The 15591-nt window shown below is 43.9% G+C and overlaps 1 protein-coding gene across 1 annotated transcript in view; it reads right to left on the reverse strand.

The window, feature by feature from the left end:
- The window catches only part of LOC144773867 (tripeptidyl-peptidase 2-like), a 457098-nt gene that overhangs the window by 351364 nt on the left and 90143 nt on the right, over positions 1–15591 (reverse strand). Inside the window, exons 9-10 of the mRNA XM_078658951.1 lie at positions 11428–11544; positions 9809–9909 (exon numbers count right to left, since the gene is read on the reverse strand). Of these exons, the coding sequence (XP_078515077.1) occupies positions 9809–9909; positions 11428–11544 (218 nt within the window). The remainder of the gene's footprint in view (positions 1–9808; positions 9910–11427; positions 11545–15591) is intronic.

Consider the following 15591-nt stretch of genomic DNA (forward strand, 5'->3'; position numbering starts at 1 on the left):
TATATATATATATATATATCATGGTCTATCTGCAGAAGAGGGGAAGAAACACAGCAGGGCACCACTCAATAGGAGGCTGGTCTCTTTCCGAGTCCCTTGATGTGCAGGTACGTTTTGGTGGCTGTGGTGTTCCGAGTGAACACAAGCAAGCCTTGGAGCTTGCAGCTGGCTCCCGTACCTTGTGTATAAGTGCAGGGCGGCTCCTGGGAGTCCTGGTATCTCTACATGTGGCAAGGAGACTGATCTGACCTCCTGTAGCATGAAGACCTCTGCTGGGGTGCTGCTCCCTCGGTGGGTCTGGGGGTCGACATAACACTTTACCGGGCAGCTGCAGTCAGTGCCTGCTGATGCAGGAAAGTGGCACCTCCACTCTAAGGGAGATGCTGAGGGGTCGAGGAAATGCTGGGCAGACCTGCAGGGGTTTGAAGAGGCTGTTCCACTTCTGAACGAGTGTGTCAGTGATTGTCGGGAGAGTAACAGTCAGTCAGGGTTTTATGCCAATGAAGATGCTGATCCATAGTTCTCACGTCTTTGGCTCTTCTTTGTACTCCGCCTTCATTTAGGTAGACTAATCAGAGTTCCTGGTGTTAGGGGCCCATCTAAATACAAAATTATGGGGTGTTAAGGGGAGTGAAAGGTAGTAGTCAATTGGCTATTTACGCCTAGAGTCATTACACACCCGATTATGACCACTTTCAAAACAAGATGGTGGAACCCTTTTTTCGTGTAGCACATTAGGTAGTCCACCTTAGGGGTGTGACTAGTCTGGAGGTGCAACACACCTACTTGCATAGCTAATTTTGATCGAGCCAGGGGTGGAGGTTAGAGTTCGAGAAACTTGAGATCTACCTCCATTCATAGCCCTACTAAATCATTCAGGACAAAAGCAAAAACCATTAATGCTACAAATTGCTCTTAATGGCCTGGCCGCACTGGTCACAATGAGAGTTTATGCCAAATTGCTTCAACCCCTCCCAAAAATATTTTTAGTCCGGTTGTGACTGGGAGTACCTTGTTGGGTCTAAGCACCAGCTTTATCTTTTCAAGTTGTGCTCCTCCTACAGTTCTGTCAAATGTACTCCAATACAAAAATAGTTTTATACACTGGTGATATAGTTTTGCGCTGCCTTGCATTTTGGCACCAATGATAATTTCACCAGACGATAGTTGTGCTATTAATAACCTTCAGTAGTACTTGTGTCTTTGCTGTTTTGTTAAGGCAAACTATTATGAATGGCTGTTTTCTGTGCCTGGGTGCACTGCCCAGGATCGCTGTATTTCTTTCCTGAAATGGGTGACCTATCAGGCAGGCTGGTTTGTTATCAGGTGCCCTATAATTGTTTTGTCAAAACGAGGCACCATGACTGAACAGCAGCAGGGTTTGTACAAGCTTCACTCCCTCTTGCCACATAAAGTTTACGATGATAATGACCTTAATGGACTTTCAAGGTGGCTCCTTGAACTCATGCAAGAAACAGTGTCTCAATGGCAATTACTGGCAATTGAAATCTCTTGGAAGCTTTTTCCACCAAAGAGTAAAAACAAGCAATGTCATCCAACAGTGAGTCCACATGAGGTTGGGTTGGCTCGGAAGTGGCTAGTGTGATGTATGCATCTAACTTTCAGGCTGATCTAGAGGATTCTCCAGAAGCCCTCCTTCTCCCTGGACATCGCCGGATATGGCCTTGTCTTGTTGAAGCACTGTATCAGAACAAGGTTCATTGGTGTTTGAAAAACTGCTTTGAGGCAAAGGTGTTGCACTTGTTCTGGGCCACACAGCATGTTGTCATTAGCACAAGTGCCAAAGGGCTCTCACCCAGAAAGCACTGGAGATGGCTAAAGAAGGATGGCTCGTAAAATCTATTCAGCAACTTAATATAGCAAGGAATGCAAATGGACCAAAGTCACTATGTAAGTTATTGGTTTAATGATATTATACCCACATAAAAATGCACGGATGGGATTGGTGGTAGTTGAGGAGTGAGGTCAGATTGGTTTTGGGCGGTGAGCGCACCTTAGCTTACCTTTTAGTGATGTTCAAAGCTGAAGGAGATTGGGAAACGTCTAAAAGGATGACATGGCTCTGTCATGAAACCCAAAGTATTTTACTACAGGTGCCATCACCCCGAATGTTACCAGTCCACTCAAAAAAGGGAGAAAGTATAGCACTTGTCTCAGAGGCAGTGTAACAGGCAAATAAATCAGTGTCTGACCAAATTAAAGTCCCACATGTCTCCCATAGGATGTGCAGAATTTGGGAAGCTTGTGGGTAAGGAAAAGTGACATCTCAAATTGAGAAATCCAACTAAACCGCTGACAGACTGGGACTTGATGCTGGTCTATTTATCCACTGAATAGAGACAACTTTCTTGATCCATTTACCTTAGCATTCAAAAAAGTATTCTTACAGAATTTTTGCAAATCCCCTATGTCCCAACTGGGCAGTGAATAGGTGAGGTAGGTCACAGCTCTATGTTGTGGGATTTTCTCTGGTTAATTCATTGTTGTTTCTCTCGTGACTCAAATCGGACTCATACCTCATCCATCAGACCGTATGGTTTATAGGTAATAACAATGCTTCTTGGTCTCACTAACTTGACTCTTATTTAATATATTTATCTATTTAAATGTAAACCCTTTATAGGCAGAGCAGCATGTTTTAGTATTGCAGAAGAAGACTATTGCAAACTAAGTGTTTGTCATTCATTGTAAAAGGGCTTTGACATTTGGACATGTTCAAGATTATCTTTAGTCACAGAACCAAATTCTTCAGGAAGTGACAAAAATGGTAAAATGGTTAAGAAAATGCCCCTGTTTAGCTGAATCTCCGAAGGTTGCATTATTCACAACGTCCAACTACCCACCTCTACGATCGTAATAAAAACAATCTGAAGCCCATGTCAAGCTCAGATGCATAAATATTTGACAATTTCAGATCGAAACTCAAGTGTAGCTATAGAATGTTTGTGTTGCAGAAGGTGTTGCAGGGATTCTGTTTGGAAACAGTACTGTGCCTTGGGAGAACAAGACGTCAAAGACCGAGTCGTTCTACCACAACAATACCTGTAGGCCCAAATCAGACTAGCTCACAATGCCTTACCTGAACTACTAACCTTCCTGAGTAACAGGTGATTTCGGAACATGAACCTTCAGTCCCCAAGGGAACTGTGGAAACAGATCATCACCTTTCGTTCTCACTCATGCATGTCCATAGTAAACAGAAGAAAGACACAAAGGAAGTTTACAATATATTTATTGAAACTATTATGGTCTATTTTGAAGCAGGTGTGTTGCGATTAGTAAACAGATCCAACTAAGCAACATATCAACATTATTAGCAGGCTGTAAACCATGAACAACCCAACCATTGGTCTCTTGGATTAGCACTGGAACCCATACCTGGTGTGTGTAGTTAGGTGGTCTGCATCATAGGTATAAACTCAGGTTATTACTGCCTCTGTTCCAAAACTGGCCTCTGTGCTGGAAATCTCCCCTCCAAGGGGCCGAGACACGGTTGACATGATAAGAACAACTGTGTTAGAAAACTACAGCTGTGGTACTGTGTGGGGTCTAAAAACATTAGGAAATGCTGCTGATTATGTAGAGGAAAACAGTAAACCATGGTGTTCTGCCTTGTACGAAATGTTCAGGCTGAATCCCTGGAAGAGTCCTGAAAAAAAAAATATGCGCAGTATATTTCTAAAATATGTCACAAAAACAAATGCATTACGTGTGGCTGGGCAAAGCTAAGGCAGCCTAAAGCTGCCAATACGATCAACCAACGGAGACCCAGAATGGGGCCTGACAGTGAAATGCAGGAAATGATGGATAGTATAGAGGAAAAGTGAAGTATTGTGCCCTCACGATTTGTCAGCAGTAATCCGAAAATGTAATGCAGACGTTCTTTGAAAGTTTTACGTGCATAGTTTTTATTTCATGTTACATCTGTGGATAAAGGACAGCCGACACGTGTTTCGCCCTGGTGGCCTATAGGCCAAGGGCATTTACAAGGCAAGAGTCTGGTGTTGGTGCAGGTATAGATCATGATTCTCTAAAAAGCCAGATTCTGTTAAGTATCTCATAGTTTTTGGTTGTGATCTCACCCCAGTTGGATTCTTCTATTTTCTTTGTGAAATCATCTTCCTCCTTTGTATGCTTGATGTGTTCCACTTCTGCTATATCGATGAGTTGGCGTATCATATTATTGGAGGCCCCCCTCAAGTTCTCTTCCCATCTCACAATCTGTTCTGATTTGGTTGTTTCTACTGAGGGAAAAATAGGAATCCGAAGGCCTCTCGGTATTCTCTCTGCTTCCAGATACTTTTTAAGACTGGCAGCTTCCCACCATTTTGTGTTTTTTTTCTTTAGCTATTTCTCTAAAGCTTGAAAGGTGGATTTTGCAGAATTCGGATTGAGTCTTTATCGGTTATGCAGAAGTTCCTGTGTTGGAAAAGAATTCATCTATTCTTCGGTTCCGTTGCTCTCTTCTATCTCTGCAGGTGGCCATGTGGTCAAATTCTTGATTTGCGTATATTTGAGATGTTCTTAAAGAATGGAGGGCAACGTAGCCAAAAAGGGACCAGATTTTGAGGTTGTGGATAAATGTTTGGGTGGAAATTTCAGGGCCTCGGTGCTACAATTGTCAGGGCCCAATTGTGTTGTGACACATTGTGAGAAAGTGGCTCTATATACTGGACTAGAAAGAAGTACAGTGTGTATAGAGTCCACCAACCCCAGAGGTATAACAGAGGTTAAAGTGAGAATTGACCTTACTCTCCAAAGTGGTAGCTTGGTCGAGCAGTAAGGAAGTACCAGATGGCAGTGTAAAGCATTTGTTGTACGCACTCAGTCAGCAAAAGGTTTCACACACTCAAGGACTGAACTCCAGGCCAATTGTTTTTATATCCACAGATATAGGTGTTTTATTTTTAGAACCATCAGTTATAAAAATATACTTTTCTTGTTAGGAGTTCTCTCATGTAATTACTTTGCAAAGGAGCAATAAAGTTTGTGCACACAATTAATACAGTATTGGCAGTAAGCATCACAATCCTAAAACACACTAAAGCACTGAGCTCAATGGGTTTTCCACATGCAAGTACAGTTGATTACTATATAGATTACTTTAGTAGTCCCAAGACTATATCTTAGATTCAGTCCTGGGGTCTAAACTGAAACCAGATTAGCAAAAACGTTTTAGTTACTGTAGTGAATATAAAGCAGTTTTAAAAGTTCACACTTAGAAACTTTTCAATGGAAATCTGACAATGTTATTCAATGGGAGAAAATTCAGGTTGCAGGTAAAGTACGATTGCGTTACTTTTGAAACCCAGCACTGGTCTCCTAGGGCCAGCACTGGGGTCTTAACTCAAAACAGGTAGGTAATTACGTTTCAGTATTTCGCATGATTTTTAAAGAATATTTGCAGTTTTCAAAAGTAGACATTTAGAAGAAATTTCATAGAAAAGCAGACAATGGGTTCCTATGGAGAAAATACAGATTACTAGTAACCCCGCTAGGGATTACTTTTGCGGTTCAGTACTGGGCTGAAAGGTACAGTACTGGCTTCTCCCCTGACAACAGGTGAGTACTACTTCGGAATTCGTACATTGGCTGTTTTTATGTGAATATTTTCAGATTTCAAAACTTCACACTTAGAACATTTTCGAGTCAAAATGAGTCAGTGTTTCCAAAGGCAGGTAAGTAAATTACCAGTTTCCAGGTGAGTACTTGGTTGGTGAAGTTAAGATTCTGGGCATAGACTCAGGGGTCTCCCAGGGTCAGGTAAGTACAGTTAGTTCACTCCCAGCGGGACAGGGGCGGCAGTGTGCAGAGGTCGGTAGGCCCAATGATAACCAATGAGGGAAGGGGGGCCTTCGGTTGTTGGCTGCTGGCTAGCAGGCCAAGCAGCTGTGGGTCCTGGTCACTTGCTCAGGGCAAGGGGGGGGGGGGGAAGTAGGATAGGGCACAGGGGTCACAGCCAGCGGCACTCGGGCAGCTGGGTGCAGGGTACTTTTGAGCCGTCAGGCGCTCAATGTTATCCAATGGGCAGGGTCAAAAAGGAACAAAGGCTGCAGGCTCGGAACGGAGACTCTCCAGGAGCGACCAGCACTTCGAGAGGTAAGTTGGGATCTTGGAGCACAGGTAGGTACCCCAAACGGAGGTACATGGGGCTGTAGGGCACCGGGTGCAGGGGTGTCTTTGGTGTCAGAAAAGCTTACCCTTGGCTGGTCACGGTTGGGGTGGCCTCTGGTTCTTTGTCTGCAGGCGTCGGTTGGTTCGTCGAGGAGGGTCTTTGGGCACTGGACTTCGGGTCCCAGTTGCCGGGGGGGCGTTCTTGTGGTCTTGGTTCGATTGGGCCCGGCCCGGGCTCGGCGGGTGCAGAGTGGGCTGGTCCAGAGCTTCCTGGTTGGCACCAGGTGGATTGTTGCAGCAGAGCCTCAGCTGATGGGAGTCCCAGTCTTCAAGAGGGTCAAGGCAGGCAGGTCCTCTGGGTGTCCCAAGGTTGCTGTCCGCAGGAGTCCACGGGATTAAGCAGGAGCAGGTTCCAGGATCGACAGGCCGGTAGGGCTGGGGCCAAGTCAGTTGTTGTCGTCCTGTTAAAAGCTGAACTGCAGGTCTTCTTCTTGATCTTCTTTCTTCTTTTCATATCGGGATCTGAGTAAGGAAGGTTCAGGGAGCCCCTAAATACTGAATTTAGGGGCGTTACAGGTAGGGCAAGGTCCCTGCCCTGGGATGAGTACACCCCCTAGCCTGCTCCTCTCCTGTGGGAGGGGGGCAGGAGCCTAGCTGTGATTGGGCAGGGCTCCCCATCTTCAAGATGGCCGGAGCCCGGGGTCGTGCTTCACCTCGTCTCCCCCACCTGAGGGGTGGGGTTGGCACAGGCGGGCACCCCCCCTACTTGGCGTAGTTTTTCCCGCCAGTCTTCCCGCCAGAGTGGGGGCAGGACTGGTGGGGGCTGGTTGCTGGGTACAGCAAATGGTCTGGAGAAGCTCACAGAGGCGGCATGCCTTTGAAGCTTCCCCCTGTCCATCCTGAGGGAGGAGACATAGCACCTCGCCCAGGATGTGCATGGTTTCAGGCCCAGGAGAGCGGGGGCTCTCCTGCCCAGGGGTCCAGCAACATGTCTGCTGTGTGGCAGCCTCTGCAGCCACTCAGCCAGACGTGGATTGTAGGTTAGGTTTTCAGGGGACATATCTAAGATGCCCTCTGGTGCATTTTACATTAAATCTCACACTGGCATCAGTGCAGGTTTAATGTGCTGAGAAGTTTAGTACCAAACTTGTCAGTCTTCAGTGTAGCCATTATGGTACTGTGGAGTTCGTAATGACAACCTCCCAGCACCATATACTCTTAATGGCATCACTGCACTTACAGTGCCCAGGAATGGCCCTGGGTACTGTAGGGGCACAGGGCTCGTGCACCTGGGCCCACACCACTGGCATAGGGCACCCAGCTAGAAGGGTGACTGATGTATGCCAGGGCAGTGGGTTTGTGGGCATGGCATACAGGGATGTGTGCCATGTCGACTCTTTGTTTAGTTCTGTACCTAGGCACTCACCCTGCCAAAGGCAGTGTGTGGGTACCCAGGTACAGGGCCCCTGTAGCTGGCACAATAAGTGCTGCAGCCCTTAGGGGTCTTCTCTGGTCACCATGCCCTGGGTACCTAGGGTACCATTTACTAGGGGCTGATAGGTGGCTAGAGATGCCAATTGGGTTTTGTTTCAATACAGTTTTTAGGGAAGGAACACAGGCCCTGGGTAACTGGTTGACAGGAGCCCAGGGCACACTCAGTCAAAGCACATCAGCAGTCAGAAAAAAGTGGGGGCATACCAATGCAAGAAAGATGGCACTTTCTCACACACATTCCTCGCGACAGGCTTCACCCAAGAGCCATTGTAGGGGTAAGTATAGAGGAAAAGTGGAGGACTGTGCCCTCACGATTTGTCAGCAGTAATCCGAAAATTGAAATGCAGACGTTCTTTGAAAGTTTTACGTGCGTAGTTTTTATTTCATGTTACATCTGTGGATAAAGGACAGCCGACACGTTTTTCGCCCTGGTGGCCTGTAGGCCGTGGGCTTTTTCAAGGCAAGAGTCTGGTGTTGGTGCAGGTAGAGATCATGATTCTCTAAAAAGCCGGATTCTGTTAAGTATCTCGTAGTTTTTGCTTGTGATCTCACCCCAGTTGGATTCTTCTATTTTCTTTGTGAAATCACCTACCTCCTTTTTATGCTTGATGTGTTCCTCTTCTGCTATATCGATGAGTTGGCGTATCATATTATTGGAGGCCTCCCTCAAGTTCCCTTCCCATCTCACAATCTGTTCTGATTTGGTTGTCTCTACCGGAAGAAAAATAAGAATCCGAAGTCCTCTCGGTATTCTCTATGCTTCCAGATACTTTTTAAGACTGGCAGCTTCCCACCATTTTGTGGTTTCTTTATTTAGCGATTTCTCTAAAGCTTGAAAGGTGGATTTTGCAGAATTCGGATTGAGTCTTATCGGTTGTGCAGAAGTTCCTGTGTTGGAAAAGATTTAATCTATTCTTCGGTTCTGTTGTTCTCTTCAATCTCTGCAGGTGGCCATGTGGTCAAATTCTTGATTTGCGTATATTTGAGATGTTCTCAAAGAAAGGAGGGCAACGTAGCACAAAAGGGACCAGATTTTGAGATTGTGGATAAATGTTTGGGTGGAAATTTCTGGGCCTTGGTGCTACAATTGTCAGGGCCCAATTGTGTTGTGACACATTCCTCGCGAAAGGCTTCACCCAAGAGCCATTGTAAGGGTAAGTGTAGAGGAAAAGTGGAGGATTGGTCCCTCACAATTTGTCAGCAGTAATCCGAAAATGAAATGCAGAAGTTCTTTGAAAGTTTTACGTGCGTAGTTTTTATTTCATGTTACATCTGTGGATAAAGGACACCCGACACATGTTTCGCCTTGGTGGCCTATAGGCCGTGGGCTTTTTCAAGGCAAGAGTCTGGTGTTGGTGCAGGTAGAGATCATGATTCTCTAAAAAGCCGGATTCTGTTAAGCCCTGACAATTGTAGCACCAAGGCCCAGAAATTTCCACCCAAACATTTATCCACAGGAAATGATGGATAGTAGCAAGTCATTATCAAAAACATATTCTTCCTCAGATTCTTTGCCCCAATAAGACTATTCATCTTCCTATCTATGAACAGACACAAAAATATTATTTCTGCCAGAAAAATGGCCAAAAAGCGCCTGGTTACCTCTGCTAAGACCTTGCTGAACATATCATCGCAATTTAGCAATATTTAGTTTAGAACTCTAAGCATCAGCGAATGATGCAGAGACAGAGGTAACTTTTCAGACCAGCAGAAAAAAGAACAGCCCAAATATACACCACTAAAGTTGAAAAACCTATATTAAAGCTGATGGTTAAAAGTCAGACTCGTTATAGGGCAGCCTGTATCCAAAACTCATTTTCTACAACGTTGTCAAGTGAAATCAAAGAGACTGAGTCACTGCCTTTCCACTGAGCAGCCCTAAAATTATCATAAGGTGAGAATTAAACCTGACCAAAGCGGGATGCGCATTTAGATCATACATAGCATACTTCATCCTGTTAAATAGGTCCTTGATCTTAGATTGCTTGATCAGGCTATAGCCCTTAAAGTCATTGGTTGACTTGCAGTTCGATCACACGAATAAGGTAACAGCTGGAGCCATCACGGATAAGTTGTAATCAAATGTTATTAATGTCTTTGAGACCCTCAGAAATTCATTTGTCTCCCGTAATGCAATTTCAATATGAAACTTATTTGTAGGAATCCAAAAGAGCAGTACCTTAATGTCTGAACCCAGCTCTTCAGAGTTATGCAGGGGGACAATTCTTCATATTTTAACGTGGACTGCACATCAAATCGAACAATGCCATCAGAAGCATGCTACAACAAAACAAACAATCCTATCATTGATATATACATGTATAATAAAAACTTTTACATAGATTTTCTATGAACCGAGTGACCAGTTTTCACAAATACTGATACAAGGATCGTAAGTCAACATAATTAATTTTCTAAGGAATCAAAATATACAACTGTGTACATAGCAGGGCAGTTCCTTACTTAATAGGACTGTGAGGTAGGTCACACCAATATCAGTATTGCTGAAACTGCTGGTAAATAATGAAAACTGATTTTACATATGTTTCACCTTTAGAACAGCAAATATTTTGACCATTGCTGCATTTGTCTTTCATTCAAAAAGGCACAATCCTGCATTGTTTTTCTTTTGACCTTTTTCCATTTTTTTTTTACATTGTCTTACAAAATAGACAAAACTAAAATATAGTTCTTATCTGCAGATCGGCTTCAGGACATTATATACTCCACAACAAACAGACTTAGCAATCATAAGACTCAGGATGGAATAGTGTTCAGAACATTTTAGAACTACAAGTTAATAATAATAGTGATTCTTGCATTGCAACAGATTCTCAGTAAGTCTTCCACTCCAACAATTGCGAAATACACCAGCTTTGCTGCCTTTCAGTCTGATCCTTTTCTGTACACCTACTAAAATAGTATTCTGAGTTAGACTCAACAGACTGGGGACTGCATTAAGGAAGGTGAGATTCTGATTCAGAAGTACAAAAGTACCGCCGGCACTAAAAGGTCTTGAGCACTGGGGTAATATAAGACAAACCTGTAGACATCTGATTTGTAGTGTTTGTAGCTTCACAATCTTTCTTTGGTGCTCAGACACACACAGTATTACCGCAATCCTAGCTAAACAACATGCAGGTCCTGGTCAGTTTAGTGTAGTGTAATAATTTAAGTGACAAGAGAATCTTTCTAATTAGTATAAGGCAAAAATAGGAATGTTTAACTACTTCTGTGAACGGATTGCTAAATTGTAGTTCAGAGGTGAACAACACAGATCTTTGAATGGTACATATGATGGAACTGTGTGCCTTTCAACAGTTGCTTGTAAAGTATTCCAATGCCCTTTGCAATGGATGTTGATCATACTGTATTGTGCGCTATATACAAAACCTTGCAGTATTCTAGTTACTGTGAATGTAGGACTTGAGTGTGAGAGCATAACAAAAGCACAATGGACTAAATAGTAAAGACAAAGTCCCACTCTAGCTTAGCAATAGTTGAATCTCCACACAGCATTGTTAACATGTTTCATTTATGATCCTGAATCACTATTTTACCATTGGCAAATGTTCAACGCGTGTTTTCATACCTGCTGTGTAGTAACTAACCAGTCAAAAACAAAATGAAAATAGATGCAAATAAGATAATTATTATTTAAAGTTCTCATTTATGGCAAATACTTTGCGGTGTAAACATGAAAGACATTTAAACTCATTTTAGATCTAGATTTCTGAAGCATACAGATATTTAAAACATACAACAAAAGGCAAGTTTTAAAATAGAAATCACACTTACAATGTTAAGCGGAGAAGCGCAGGAAACTAAACCATGGAAAGAAACTGTATAATCAACACAAACATCACTGAGGCTTGCCCACCAACGAGCAATACAGAATTCTAATGTTTTTCCACCCTACACAAAAAAGGAAAAAGGGAAAAAATAATTTTACTTGAATATTTAAACAGCCTCAAATAATTCTACTGTAGCTTCACTGCAACTCTCCGGACTTAACAAAATTACTACAAGATATTAACTCTGATTGTGCATTTAACGCAGCTTACAATAGGGCAAGTAGCCACATAAGAAGCAAGTTACTAACCTGTACCTACAAAGCTTCAGAGTCACATACTTGAATCATTCTCAGTCCTTGAGCTGGTAGTATTATTTCAAAAGTAGTAAAAAGAAATGTAATAGAAAAGTGAAACCATTGACTTTATTATTCAATTAATGTCATTAGGAAAGACAATAACTTCAGTCAATGAGGTGAGAGGGCATTGGCCACCACTTCCACAAGAGGGTCCCATTGTTCAGCTTTCTAGTAAACTAGTTTGAAAGGATGTGTTGATGCACAGCCCCTGACTGGGGAGGAGAGAGGGTCATATGTGAATCTAGGAATGAAACCTGTAAGAAAGTTCCCCTTTTGGACATGGTCATCTCCACTTTCTGCCTGGTATTTGATGACATTTTTACTGAAGTGCACTGGGTTCCTGCTAACCAGGTAGCCAGTGCTCTTTAACTAAAACAAGTGAACTGTGCAATTGTTCCCCAATTGGAAAGAAAGTTAGCATCTCTGTAAGTCCCAAGTGAATGGTACACTTGGTACATAAGACATGGATGTTAAGGAGCGACCCTAAAGGCTGAAGCTTGTATTGTGCCACCCTAAAGGACCAACCACCAAACTCATGCAGACTGCCATTGTAGCCTGCCTGAAATGGTGCAGATATATGTGAAAGCATGAACTGGCACACGCCCCTGTGTGCCATGCCCACACACATTGCATGCAATATATGCAAGTCACCCCTACAGCAGGCCTCATAGCCCTACAGTAGGGTGCATTATATTTCATGTGAGGACATATCTGAGTGAGCAGATATGCCCCTGTGCTGTCTAGTTCAATTGCTAGATAGTACAAGGGAGCAGGTAATTACAAGTTCTCCAGCTACATGATGGCGCCACAAAAACCTATAGTGTTTGATATTAAACACCTGATCTTAGTAAATCCATACTGATGTCAGTAGTGGATTTATTAAGGTATGTACCCCAAGGTCACCTTGGAAGTGTTGTCTGAAAACCTACCAGCCTCTTAGTGTGCTGGCTCACTGGTATCTTCCAGCCTGCCACCACAGGCGAGTTTCTGAGCCCCTGGAGGTGAGAGCTCACACTCTGAGGTCAGAAACAATGCCTACTCTGCCAGGAGGTGATTACGCCTCCTCCAGCAGGATGGATAGTGAATCTGCATACCAAGGCCAGAGGCTTCAAAGCCTCTGTCGCCTTAGACATGTGACCTAGACTTGCTCCAGACCAAGGAGATGCCACCCCCTGCCCTGAGGCCCATCTGGCACAAGGACAGGTGGGAAAGTAGATATGCAGGTGGGAAAGTAGATATGCAAGTAGGTGTGTTGCACCACCAGGCTAGTCACACCCCTAGCACAGGCTGCCGGATGTGCTCCACAAAGGGAGGATTCTACCATCTTGATTTTGGTCGAATTAGGAACTCTGGGACAGGGTTATACCCACTCCCCATAGGAAGTGGTCATATACGGGATGGGAACCCCAGGGATAATTAGCCCACTGTCTAATATCCATCACTTTCCTTAACACCACTAAATTCAGTATGTATGCAGCCCTTGACACAGAGAACTCAGATTCCCCTGACAAAAGAAGAAGGACCAAGAAGAGCTGAAGGCCCGAGAACTGCAGACTACTGAAGGACTGGCACCAAACCCTGCTTGCCAGCTCCTGTCCAGACAATCATGACAATCTGACTCATACTGCAGCTGTGCATCCTCCAAAAGCCTTAAAGGGCCTCCAGTACTTCGCCAAGCCTTCAGTCTCCCTTGAATTGGATGAACCACTTCCCTACAACCTGCAGATACTGACCGCAAAGTCTGGTTCACCGTTCTGCTGACCACCAATGCAGCAGTCGCCAAGAAGGAGAGATCTGTCCCTCCACCAACTGTGAAGACGACAGGACATATCGGGCTGCCCTGCACCAATACCTGGAGTACCAGACCCCTTGCAGCAACCAAAGCTTGTTTGAAGTCCAATCCAGGATCCAACGCTGAAACGACCAACCAGTCGATGAGGGACATCAGCATCACAGAGGCCAGCACAGAGAGTCTCCCAGGTGTCCTATTTTGGCCCACTACGCAGGTCTAAACAAGAACCGTGAGTGTACTTGACGCACAGGCCCAGCCAACCTAAACCTTCTGAACTTGAGCTCCCTGGCCCGGGTCCAAGACAACCAACTGTGCTCCCTTGCTCCCAGGGCCCTCCAAACTGAGCCCCCATTGGGAGAGCCGAGACTTGTCTCAAAGTACCCTATGTAGCCTGTTTCTAGGTAGACCCCTCTTTGCCTACGGTGTAGCGTGAAAGGCTAACACGTCCAACACCTCTGCACCCAGACACGCCTGGGCAGGCAGACTTGAACCGCCAGTGGTACTCTGGACCTTAGCCCCATAGCACCTTAAGTCCTAAAGGAGACCCCCGATATACACTTGCAAATACCTGTATGCAGTATAAGTTTCTTTCTCCACAGCAAAGCAAAACTGCGTAAAAACACGTGTGTCACAGTTTTACTTACCTGTAAAAATGGATAACTTGAAAAGTACTTACCGGATTACGAAGTTCTTGGTGTTAACCCCTTTGCTGCCAGGCCTTTTTTCCCCATGTGCCAAACCTGTGTTTTGGCAATTTGGGGTAGTTCATGCTTAGGCCCCCACAGCTTTTTGTCCACATAAGGTATCCATGCCAAATTTGCGACTTTTTTTTCACATTCCTGGGATTCTAAAGGTACCCAGGGCTTGTGGATTTCTTTGGAGGTTACCAAGAAATTAGCTAAAATGCAGCTAAATTTTGAGTTTTTCAGGAAAAAGTGCTGCAGTAGAAAGCGTCTGTTTATTTCCCCTTGGTATCAATGAAGGGTTTGTGGTGCTAAAATAACCATCTTCCCAGCTTTCAAGACCAGGCAGACTTTTGTCAGAAAACCAAAGTTTTCAACACAGCTTTGCAATTTTACTGTGACATAGCCCATTTTTCCTATTTTTTGTTCTTTCAACCTCCTTCCAGTTAGTGGTAGAAATGGGTGTTAAAGCAATGGTGGATCCCAGACAGCTATACATTCCAGAGAAGTAGACAAAATCCTGAATTCAGCAAGGGGTCATTTGCGTAGATCCTTCAAGGTTTCCCTATAGAAAGTAACAGTTGAAATAGAAGAATGTTTAAATAGAGTTTTAAAAAAACTGCCATTTGTGTCTACTTTTTCACCTGTAACTTTTAACTATGGCAGATTTTCAAAAGCAATATATAGTTACATCCGCTGATCCCTTCTGGTTGCAGGGATATATAGGGCTTGTAGGTTCACCAAGAACCCAGGGTACCTTGTACCAATAACTGAGTTGCACCTTGCAATAGTTCTTTTATTGTGTACTGTGTATACAGCAGTTCATTTGGTAAAAAATTAAGAGTGAAAAATAGATATCAAGGAAAGCTATGTATTTCCGAAATGGGAAGATATGGAGGTTAGAAGCAGTGGTTATTTGCACATCTCTGAATTTGTGGATATCCATACTAGCATGTGAATTAGAGGGCATTTTTTTTAAAATCACGTATTTTTTACACACTGCATTACATTTGGAAGGCACAAATGTAGAGAAAGAAAATTTGTAATAACACTTGTTGTACTATTCTGTGTTTCCCTTAGTCTCCCGATAAAAATGGTACCTCACTTGTGTGTGTAGGCCTAGTGCTCGTGAAGGGCCCAAACGCAACGTGGACACATCACATTTTCCCACTGGAAACTGACCTTTTTTTGCAATGTGCCTCGCTGTGGATTTTGGGCCCTAGCTCAGGCGGCACCTAGGGAAACCTAGCAAACCTGTACATTTTTTAAAACTAGACACCTAGGGTTAATCCAGGATTTGTTGACTTGTGTGGCTCATACATTTTACTTACATTTCT

The sequence above is a fragment of the Lissotriton helveticus genome, chromosome 8, assembly GCF_964261635.1.
Source record: "Lissotriton helveticus chromosome 8, aLisHel1.1, whole genome shotgun sequence".
Taxonomy (NCBI): Eukaryota; Metazoa; Chordata; class Amphibia; order Caudata; family Salamandridae; genus Lissotriton; species Lissotriton helveticus.